We start from the raw sequence: 12,168 nt of genomic DNA on the forward strand, positions 1-12,168 counted from the left end.
TTCACAAATTGATGGATTGTGCATGTCCAATAAATAACTAATATCGCTTATAGTGTATATATATATATATATATATATATATATATATATATATATATATATATATATATATATATATATATATATATTAAACATTTAACGTTAACGTTTAAATAAAAAAAAAATGTAAACATAGAAAATAGCAAACTAGGTTAGCAACACTAAAATCGAAAGAAAAAGTAAAGCAATACATTTTTTGCCACAGAAAGTTTGTTCTGTAATGCTTCTAAACAGTAAACTTTAGATCCCAAGAAGTAAATTGACCATGAAGTGTTATAAATTACACAACATGATTGTTTCTAATCCGCTAATACCTTAGCCACTATGGTGTTTTTTTTTTTACTTTGCTAGATTGCAGCATTAAATGTCATGTTCATGTATTAAGAAAGCAGTCCCACTTACTTGCTAATTTACAAAAAACATAAATAACACCAGCCATTTATTGGTTTCTTTGTAATCAATAGAAGATCAGTTTCTTCTACAGCTAGCCAATCAGAAGTAAAAGGAGTGGGATGTAAACACTTTGAAAAATATTTGTGCTTTGGTGCTAGACTTCTGCATTTAAGTTTTCAGAAACTTACAAATATACCTGGAGTGTCTTTCTTGCAACAGAACAAATATAGGACAAATACATAAATAAAAACTATTTGTAAAGTATAACAGCAAAACTTATTATCCGTCACACCAATCTTGTTGGCCTGGGCGTCGGGCATCGGGCAATATGAATTGCACACCCCTAATGACCTATGGTGTATTTTTTACTGCATACAATGTGACCTTATAGTTTACAATTTATCAACATTTTACTTGCAGCACTTTAACTTCATACAGGTAAACTGTTTTGACATAATCCTATGTGTTGCATGTTCTGAATGTTTGCATTTTTGCAATTCAAATTTATTTTGTTTCCTGTTTGACTCTTTCAGATCCTGGGCCCTTGGTGCTTTTGGCCTTATTTGCCTTCTTGGATTGACCTGGTCATTTGGGTTGCTGTATATCAATGAGTCCACTGTTGTGATGGCTTACCTCTTTACAATATTCAATGCATTTCAGGGGATGTTTCTCTTACTGTTCCTCTGTATCCTCCAGAAGAAAGTAAGTACTGCAAAAGAATGCGCGTTTATATCTGATATGCAATTTAATGACATTACTTAGTAACTTGTGTTCAGTGAATCTCTTAATAAAGCTCTGGTATAAAATTAAATACATACATATTTCACTCCAGAAAAAGTTGTGCAATAATAGTAGGGAGTCACTCGTGTAAATGTTCCCCTGGGACACCTCAAATGACGAAACCAGCTGTGAAATATTGAAAGAAACAGCAGGAAACTTGGAACACCTAATCCAGTTCAAATTAAAGTTCTTTATTCATGGAACTAGAAATAGAACCCATGCATTTACAGTCACAACAGGGGGTCATTATTCAGGTCTCTTCATAGATTTTTATAAGAAGAATCACTCTATAAATTAAATACTAAATAAAATTATATTCACCCTCTGGAGTTGGGCAAAAAAAAAGGTCTCACTGGAATTCATACAATGTAACATAATTAGTCCTTGAATTTTTGGGGGTTTATTTTTTGTTGAGTTCGGGGGGTGTTTTTTTCCCCAGTTTTTATTGTTTGGCAAAATCAGAAAAAATTTTCAGTTGTTAAAAATAAATAACATTCAAATGCATCCATTTTCAGTTTCTTATTATCAATTGACTTATTAGCCTTTTAAAAGTAAGTATTTTTATTTATTACAATTATTTTATTAATTGTAATACTGATGTTGTTTTATTCATTTTTAATATTTTACACAGAAAATTTGTAAATTTAAATGTTAACCTAACATTAAAATAATTACTGGTCCTGAATGTATTGGTCCTAAACAATAACAAAAATAATCTTACAACTTTTTAACAGCTACAAGTTGTTTTATTCAGTGTAATGTATCAAGCCCTGGTAATATTCTATTGTATTTCTTGTTCTGTGTTCACATGTTCCTTTCCACTTTGTCCCTCATTTGTACTGCAGTTTCTGTAGTTTACAAAAAATGCATTCATTAAAAAAAGTCACTCAAACAAGTGTATTCTATTACAAAGGCCCACAAAAATTGTCGATTGGTCAGTAGCAATGTCTTTGTACACTGCCCGCCTTCTGAAAGACGTTTTCTTTATGTAGAACGAGTAGTGAATGATTGACATTATTAAATATATATTGCCGAAACCAAGGTTTATCGGTTTAAAAGAATAAAAACAAAATTTTCAAAATAGATCTTCGGGGGTGATTTTTTTGGGCTATTATCGGTTAAAACCGAAAAATTCAAGCCCTACAAATAATAAACATATTAACATATAGTTCAGTTGGGTACAAAATCAGTCATCTTTAGAATGTTCTGAAATCATTAGTCAAATGATTGTCTTGATCGTTGCATTTTGCTGCTCCCCCTTTGGAGAGTCGACTGTGTCAATTAGCTTATCTGCATGATAAAGTAAAGCACAGTGAAACACCTTTTTAGTTGTACTGTTTTTTATATTGAGTTGAGTCAGCGAAAGAAGAGATAATAAATACTACAGATAATACAGAATCTGCTTTTTAAGGTACAAGTTAAATTGCTGTTCCCTGAAAACCATCCAATCTGTTCCTGAATACATGCAGTCTGTTCTTTATTCTGTTATTACAAGGTGGTCACTAAATTGAACTCAGAAATGGGACAGTAAAAGCAAAGAGCATTACATTTTCAATTGTGGCATGATAACAGGGCTGTTACTTTCATCATTTTTGAAGGAGCTGTAATTTAGAGATAATGATGATGGGATGTGCAGTGTGGCAAGATAGTGTTTCTTTCTACTATAGGTACAAAAGACAAACTAACTTTGAAATGTTTTATTTAGATAAAATAATATTTTGATTGAATGACATTTTGGATGACATGCTTAAGTAATCCTGATTTTATTACAGTAGTTTTCTTGACAACTAGATTTCTGTGATCACAGTTTTTTTTTTTTTTTTTTTTTTCTTGTCCCATACTATAGTACTTAAAACTGCATTACTTTAATTTTACCAAGATGGCTGACTTCCAGTTTCCTGTGAAGGTATACGACCAACCTTACTTAGCGCCCCTCCTGGTCGGGAGGTAGATTTTCAGCTGAGATTCCTTCTCTCCTGTTCACACAGGCCCATTGTTGAGCTAAAAAAGAGATCTCACATGCATGTTAAGTACATGTAAGAATAATAAAGAACTGCCTAGCAATTAATAATAATAATAATAATAATAATAATAATAATAATAATAATAATAATAATAATAATATATTAAAAAACCTGAATCCAGTCGCAGGTCTCCTCCTGCCTGCCCCACACTGCCAGCTGTTAATGTTACGAATTGTGGGAAGCTTGGTCCTTATTAGCACTGTAAATGTCTGCCAGTAGTACTGTTGACTAGATACCCTAGGGCATGAATTTCATGAGCTAATTTAGGCTAAATACTAAAATGAATTAAGCTGATCAGCCACCATATCGGAATCTGCATTGAGTTAGCTGTCATTGTGCAAATCAAAGGTTTACATCCAGTATTCACACCTCTGTTTGGTAAATAAAAGCAGCAGCAGGTATTGTTAAACTAAACAGACTGTCTCATCATGTACGAAACAATATCAGTACCACAACAAGAAAACAAACAGTCCAATACAACCTGCTCTACAGCCCTTTACATCTGCATTCCACTGACAAACAATCTTCACAGATTTCCCCAATATATTCATAAAAATGCTGCTGTGAAAGCATATACTTCCAGTACAAACATATCATTGTAATACAAAGAATCCCCAGTTTGCTGCCTTCACCACCTGCAAGTATAGACACCTGATTGCAATAACTCCTTATTCAGAGCAACTCGGGATTCTCGTGGGTTCAGCTATAAGATAGAGAGAGCTTTGTTTCATCTACTGTTCATACACTGATCATCAGCTCTTTAACATAGACAGTATATTGCTGAAATCTGCAAACTGGGAATGCTTTAAACACAGTTCATTTTCTATGCAGTGCATGGTGTTTTCTCATGGGAGGGCTGATACATTGTTAAGATGAAAGCTCAGATACTAATTTCCACATATTATTTACCTGTAGGTTCGTAAAGAGTACAGCAGATGTTTCCGACACACGTACTGTTGTGGTGGACTACCAACCGAGAACTCGCACAGCGCAGTGAAGGCATCGACAACAAGGACTAGTGCTCGTTATTCCTCTGGCACTCAGGTAAAGAAAATTGACAGGCTTTTTTTAAAATTCTATTTCTTTACAGGAAGGCATGTTGAGACCAATGTAAACAATCTGCAGACACATACTGTTTGTACAAAATCACCAAGAAAGTTAATGGATGTCCTGTTAAATATTCTGTTTCATGAACAGAGCCGAATTAGGAGGATGTGGAATGACACTGTTAGAAAACAATCAGAGTCTTCTTTTATCACGGGTGACATCAACAGCACTTCAACCCTTAACCAAGGTCAGTTTATAACTTTTTACATTTCTGTTTCAAGTATCTGTAAGTCTATCCATGAACCCTTAAAGCAAGTAAAAAACTTTAAGGTCAACTTCAATTTCAAAGCCTTGAAAGGGTACATCAGTCAGCTTGCAAGGGATGCAAAGAGACTTCTATTTATAGGAATTGTTTTTTAAAATGATTTCATATATTGTTTAACTTGAGAATAAATATGATGTTGGAGTAGATGATGTTAAACTTTCATTCACCTTAACCGTCTGGAATATGTTATTCAGCTTACACGACAATGGTGTACTTTTAAAATAACAAACATTAAGGCATGTGTTAAGTTTGTGTATGTTTTTCTATATTGGTTTGCTGCAGAACCAATTCATACCAAGTGATATGGTGCACCGTGTTTGAATAGGTGTTTCATCTGGGTTTAATTTCATTGATTCTTACACCAGCTGATATCATCAGCTACTGGATAACTGCAATTGGAATTTAACAGAATACAACATTGGAGCACTTCAACAATTGCTTTATGTTCTATAGGGAGTCAAAACAGCAATATCTGAGTAAAGACCCAGGGACTAGCATTTAGCAGAGAAGTGGCACATGCTGGCAACAGTATTGAAGGCTGAATTTAAACAGATAGGTTGATTTGTTTGAAATGGCTGGGTACTAAAAACAAATTAAAATGCAGTTAAATGAAAACAGGATCTTTAGCTAGTAAACTGTGGAAGCATATTTTTTTCAATTGTCTGATGTTTTTGAGCACATGGACTTGTACCATATATCCCCTTGTCTTTTTTTGATTGGCATTAATGCAAGACCCTGGCAGGCTGTTTCGGAATGCACGTTGCTTTGGCTGACCTATATCATTGTATCCTGGCTTTAAATACCATTACTATTCCACTTAATGTCACATAAGTCTCAAAATACCATGAGTAGTGTCTTTAGAAGTAGAGATGTCTGACATACTTTTTCATATTTAGTTCAGATTCCCTTTTTCATAACCCTATATAATTCTAAATACTGTATTTGTTTCATCTTTTTGTAACTGATTTCAACCTAAATATGACAGTGTTTACATTTCTTAACAAACCTCAAGAACCTTGCTCTTTTCTGTCTTGTTTTGTCTTGCAAATTTAACTTTTGGGTTTATAATTGCTAATTTAGTTTAACAGCAATTTTATATGAATTAGGAAATGTCATGCTCAGCAGATGTTTACATAAAGAGATCCGTTCTACACCTCTGAATCAATGAAACTCTAATGATCTTCTCTGACTTCTGTTAAATGTACAAATATAATCTTAGCTACTCTGGCAAATTTGAAATGGGCTTTTTTAACCTGCTCCTAAAACTGCATGTACAGAATATGATTAAGACTTTAGGTATAGATGTAGAAAACTGATATCTCTTTTTCTGTCTCTCATTGCTTTAGGGATGACGGGCAATTACCTACTAACAAACCCTCTTCTTCGACCTCACGGCACTAACAACCCTTATAACACCTTACTTGCTGAAAAGATTGTTTGTAATGCCCCTTCAGCTCCCGTCTTTAACTCACCAGGTGTGCTTACTTACTACTTTAAAAGAAAAAAAGAAAACAAAATGTTCACATGTGCAAAGGCCTCATCATACTGTCAAGATATGAAAGTCGTGGTATCATTTACCATAGCTATATAATTTCATTTCAATGGCCATTGTAATGGTTTAGAATTGACCCTTCTGTCATTACTACGATTTAGACACATGGTTTACAAGAATCCTTGTAATGTAATGAGTTTATTGGTCTAAAATGATGACGTAAAGTCTGAGCTGGTGTATTTACTGTCTATTTTTTTTCTGTGACAGAAATTAAGGACGTTTTGATATTACATTTGGAAAAGAGATACTTCACTTTATTCTTGATAATATTGTTGAAAGCTGTATTGTAAAAGCAGTTTTAGTCCTGAAAATAGTGCTTCCATTATTTGTTCTGCCGCGATTTAAAACACATTTTAAATAGTATCATAGGTTATCTGATATACATCTTTCCTGTACAGTTCCTGAGGGGCATGTTTTCTTGTATTAGGTACTATAAGACCACAGCACAAAGAAACTGAAAGCACTTTCAATAGCTACTTGAAGTACAAAAACAGCAGATCAAGCCCTCTTGTGCACTTCATATTTAATATTATGTAGACGTACACTGATCCCATCAAAAGTAGGTGTTCTAAAATAAGTAATTCTAGGACATTAAAAGTATTTTGCCTCCCAATTGATCAGCTTCCATCTTATATTTGTTTTATTAAATAATTCATTTGTAATTATAAGTTAAAATGAATTAATTTGTGATTTTGGAACAGATCTAGGCAAAAACAAACTTTTTTTTTTTTTTTTTTTTTTTTTTTTAACTGTTTCAATATTGTATTGTCTTTATCTTATTTCTTGCTTTTTCCTTACGCTTTCCTCTAGTGACCTACAGAGAGACAAGTATGGGAGTAAAACTTAACTTTGCCTATCAAATGTAATTTTTTTTCAGCATGATTACTAAAAAAAGGCACAAGCAAACATCATGCAGTAGACTCAGTGGGCAAGTGGTTCACAATTTTATATTTGATAATACACACATTCCTTTCCCCAATCCAAACCATTCAATTGGTTTTCAAAATGTATTTTAGCCCAAATTTAAATTGAGATAATCTAGCATGCAGTGCAATTTCTTCTGCTGTATAAAAAACAAAACAGTTTTGAAAGGGGTGACTAACATGGTGCTTCCATTGACTCCATTTTATCTAAAGGCTGAAGAAAGTCTCTGATTCCATTTGCAAGAGGCACATCAACATAGGGGTGGCTCATCAAGACACATACCTAAAGAATTGTACGACTGCATAAAGCTGCAGCGTAATATAGAAGCTTTACATATATATCAACTACATTTATTAGATTGTATTTGCAATTATGTTGACTCCTTTCTTTGGTATTCTTGCAAGGAAGAATATAAAGCATACCTTTAAAATGAAAAAAACACCATTCCTTAATAATTCATAACAGAAAATGCACTGTATGTTTTCCCGAAACCTGCAGTCTTAGTTCAGTACTTGACCAATACATCTGCATTTTATACTTGCTTTCTCTGAGAATCTGTTTATGGTTGACAGTTTGTTTCTGCTTTTTCTTTTGTTTCTTTTTCTATAATAAACTGTAGCTTTAGCTGTCTCACAGATAAGTCAAAACTGAAACTGATGCAGTGCTTTTTCAGTAGCTTCCGAGTGCAATCCCTAAAAGCCTTGCATATATTGCAGCAGCCTTACAGTGGTCAGTTTTCATTCCAGTCACATTACTCCATCCTTTCTCCAGTCATACCTGACTGTCTATCTGAAAATGTTTTCTTTATATTTTTTAATGCATAAACAAATATAGCAATCTCTACATCACCAACTGTTCATAATCTTTTTTTTCTTTTTTCTTTGCCTAATACACACTGTGATGCCTATTTTACATGTTTGTGTGTCTACAAAAGAGGACTTATCTCAATAACAGCATGTCACCATTAAATGCCCATTTTTCTTAATCTCCCTTTCATATCTCCAGCAGGTTCTGCGCAATCTATCATTCTTTCAGTGGTAAATAGATGTCAGCGCCAGCTGATACCTTCCTCCCATTCCATGACTAATATGCATTCTTTGACTTAATTTCTGTGACCTGTGCTTCCAGAAACTCCTAACATGTCTACATCTGACCCAGGCCATGGTTCCCATGGCCAAGCTGTTTATAGCCTCTAAGGTTCATTCAGTACTGTCACTGTGGCTGATGTAAGCTGCAGGGCTGCAGAAAAATGTTGACCTTTTTAGGCCTGAAACAGTGGCTGCTAGACAAAGTACCATATATATATATATATATATATATATATATATATATATATATATATATAGCACACACATAAATGTAAAAGATTTATTGAATGGGGAAAACAGAACAAAAAAAGCTGTTATTGCTTGTTAATTTAGTTTGCTGAACCCTTGCTCTGACTAAGTTGCTAAGATTTTTTTTTTTGTGATCAGTCCTCATGCTACAATAAATCATTTCACTTTTATCTTGTTTTTGTTTTGTTTTTTTTGTTTTTTTTTTGTATATCAGCAACTCTTAGACCAGATAGCCTGAGCAAACAGACATGATGTGAGTTGTCCAAAGTTGTCATTCCACCTGCTGTCTATCGTGATGTCCGATGGTGCTTGTGGGCCCCCTGTAGTGCGAGAGATGGCTGCCATTGTATAACTTAATTCTTTTTTATTTGTTTATTTTTTCCTATTCATTTTTCGTCATCTCCAGATAAGGAGTTGTTATAACTTCTGTTATGTAGTAGCTTGCCCATTTGTGGCTACACATTTGTACATTTACCTATACTTTTGTGAATGTGATCTCGCTCTCTCTCTCTCTCTTATATGTATGTGTATATATATGTATGTATATATATATATATATATATATATATATATATATATATATATATATATATATATATATATTATGTTAGTTGTTTTTTAGGACAAAAGTCAGTTTTTTATTTCTCAGGGGGGATGTTTATGGGATGTAACTGTTTAGCAGCTTTTTTTATCATGCAATGACATTCCTTATGGATTTATTTAGTTTTTTTTTTTTTCAAATACTCATTTCGGCATTCATGATATTGTATTTGGCAATGTAGAATGCAGTTCTCAGTATTCATGAAAATGACAGTGTACAAATATCATGGTTCCGTAAGGATTTTCAAATTCTGTATAACTGTTATAGTTGAAATACAATTTGATTTAAAAATAGAGTTTTGTCCTGAACCACATTAAATGTATATTATTTATTTACCTATTTACTTTCATTTTGGGAATGGAAGTGGCATTTCCCTACAGTTAAATCTCGCCTGTGTTTTTTAATTTCAGGACACTCCCTGAACAAGGCCAGGGATGCAAGTGCAATGGATACTCTACCGCTAAATGGTAACTTTAACAATAGCTACTCACTTCGCAATGGGGACTACAGTGACAGCGTGCAGGTCATGGATTGTGGACTCAGCCTTGACGACGCAGCCTTTGAAAAGATGATCATTTCTGAACTGGTGCACAATAACCTTCGGGCCTGCAACAAGAACCATAACATTGAGAGAACTCCTTCAGCCAAAGTAACCGTGGGCGGGAGCAGCAGCGAAGATGACGCCATCGTGGCAGACGCTTCATCTTTGGTGCTCAGCGACAACCCAGGACTAGAGCTACACCACACAGAGCTGGAGGCCCCACTAATCCCCCAACGGACTCACTCGCTTTTGTATCACCCTCAGAAGAAAGTGAAGACCGAGGGAACAGACAGCTATGTTTCACAGCTAACAGCAGAGGCTGAGGACACCCTGCATTCCCCAAACAGAGACTCCCTTTATACTAGTATGCCTAACATAAGAGACTCTCCATACCCAGAGAGCAGCCCCGACATGGAGGAAGATCTGTCTCTTTCAAAGAGGAGTGACGACGACGATGTTTACTACAAAAGCATGCCCAATCTCGGACCTGGGAATCAGCTTCAGGCGTACTATCAAATCAGCAGAGGTAACAGTGATGGATATATTATTCCCATTAACAAAGAAGACTGTATCCCAGAAGGAGATGTGAGAGAAGGACAAATGCAGCTGGTGACAAGTCTTTAAATGTGTTTTTAAAACTCTTGATGCAGGTATTAGGAAATTTGAACAGACCTGCTTCCCTTTTATGTCTATGGACAGACGGACGCTGCGGTCTGATTTGAATATCTGCATTTTTTTTTTTTTTTTTTGGTGAAATTTTATGATGAACTATCTATATAATATGCAGAATATAGTAATACAAAGAATTGTCAAAGACAAACCAACAATGTATTTCTGTGCTGCTGCTGCTGAACAATTTGAGAATAACTGGCAATTCCAATTCAGCAGTTTTTGAACTGAGGTTGTACATACATTTGCATTATTTCTTGTAATAGCCCATGTTGTATTATGTACACATGCAGGTGCTAGGACCCAGTGTGGAGTGATTTGAACTGTCTTGAGATATTCCTGACAAGAATTTCTGAAATCCGGAATAGAAAGGTCCTGGATCATTTGGTAGTTACAAGTAATGTCCATCAAGGTTGAAGATTGGGAATGTATGACCACTAGCAATCAAGCCACAGGCCTTATATTTTCTCAATTGTACATTGAACTGTTCTCAAGAATAACGGCTAAAGAAAATATATTTTGTTGTATTGCTAGTGTAAAATAAAATTAATTCATGACAACCATAAATACAAAAAAATTAAAAAATTAAGACTATTGTGTAAAAGTTGCACATATGTTATAAAATGTGTTTATTCTTCTTACACTTTGTTCGTTGTAGTATGTTTGAAAAAAAAAAAAGATCAACCCATGTTCACTTTTTCCACTTGTAAACAGTGTTTTGCTTACATATAAATTATAAATATTGTCCTTTTAAAAATCAATTTTGCATTGCCAAATGAACTTAGTCTAAGGGGAGAAGTGCCCCATATTGAAGCCAATAATGCCATGCCTTGCACAATTTGGGGTAAATTAGGCAATACTGTAATTTGTTTTACTGTAAAATACTTGACAAAAGAAAATGGGCAACCGGCAGTTGAAACAAACTCTTCAATATCGGTATGTTTTCATCCTTTTTTTTTTATTTTTAAAGTCATGGGTATTACGATACCATATTTCAGATTCCTACATTTGGAAACTAATTTATTTCTGTCTTAAAAAAAAAAAAAAAAAAAGGTCTAACAAGGTGTGTAAATTCTTTCAGCACTGGTATGCTTCATTCATTATTTTGTGTAAACCTGTTAATAGAGCCCATCACTAATAACTGATGTAAAGTTTAACACTTGTTTGACAGTAAATAAATGTGAGATTTTTTCAAATACTCTAGTTGTTTTATTGAATGTTGATTTCATAGCTGCAATGAAAAAAAAAAAAATTGTCACAAATGTATTTGATTACCTTCAGTAAAATATATTTTATATTGTAAGATTAAATCACACAGTTCTTTATTCATTTAAAATAATCTGTTAATAACATAAAACTAGTTACCTACTAGTTATGTCGGTAAAATAGATTCATTTTATAGCTGTGGTCAAATGTATTTGTTTTTCTTTCTAAAGAAACATAATCAGCATAAATATAACCTAGATGCACACATATTTCTATTGTAAAATGCTTAACATACCATCGGATAAGATTTTGTTGACTTCCAGTTTCTTATGCTTTAGATTTTGTTCATTCATTGCCTTGCATATATTTCGGAAGATGAAGGTACATGCACTGAACATCACATTCATGCTTACAATGCATTCATGCAAAGTGTTACTATCTGATTTTTAAAAGGTTTCCAAACTCATACTCATTGCAAAGTGACAGAAGACATTATCGAGTCAGAAACATTTTTGTATATTTCGTGGATTCTAAAAATGATACATTTCTACAATGGCATATTGTTTGAAATAAACTGATTTTCGGGCTAAACTGCATGTGTTGTAACCCTTTTCTTTACACACATAATGGTAGTTATCTAAATTTTACAATATAAAAACATTGTATAAAGTTCTAATTTCATGTAAAATAATGTAAGCAATGGCTTGCAATGGTACAATAGCTATAAAAT

The 12,168-nt window shown here is 33.7% G+C and overlaps 1 protein-coding gene across 11 annotated transcripts in view; it reads left to right on the forward strand.

The window, feature by feature from the left end:
- Positions 1-11,430, forward strand: part of LOC121326868 (adhesion G protein-coupled receptor L2-like) — a 108,613-nt gene extending 97,183 nt beyond the window's left edge. For 5 of the 11 annotated variants that reach the window (XM_041270468.1, XM_041270460.1, XM_041270462.1 and 2 more), the window contains 6 exons: positions 966-1,134; positions 4,152-4,280; positions 4,434-4,530; positions 5,955-6,083; positions 6,971-6,988; positions 9,433-11,430. In XM_041270468.1, coding sequence (XP_041126402.1) covers positions 966-1,134; positions 4,152-4,280; positions 4,434-4,530; positions 5,955-6,083; positions 6,971-6,988; positions 9,433-10,187 — 1,297 coding nt within the window. In that variant the 3' untranslated portion in view covers positions 10,188-11,430. Of the gene's footprint in view, positions 1-965; positions 1,135-4,151; positions 4,531-5,954; positions 6,084-6,970; positions 6,989-9,432 lie in introns of all 11 variants that reach the window. The other 6 variants (XM_041270464.1, XM_041270466.1, XM_041270465.1 and 3 more) reach the window with 2 other exon arrangements.
- The last annotated feature ends 738 nt before the right edge of the window (positions 11,431-12,168 follow it).

Source organism: Polyodon spathula, chromosome 14 (assembly GCF_017654505.1).
Source record: "Polyodon spathula isolate WHYD16114869_AA chromosome 14, ASM1765450v1, whole genome shotgun sequence".
In the NCBI taxonomy this organism is placed as follows: Eukaryota; Metazoa; Chordata; class Actinopteri; order Acipenseriformes; family Polyodontidae; genus Polyodon; species Polyodon spathula.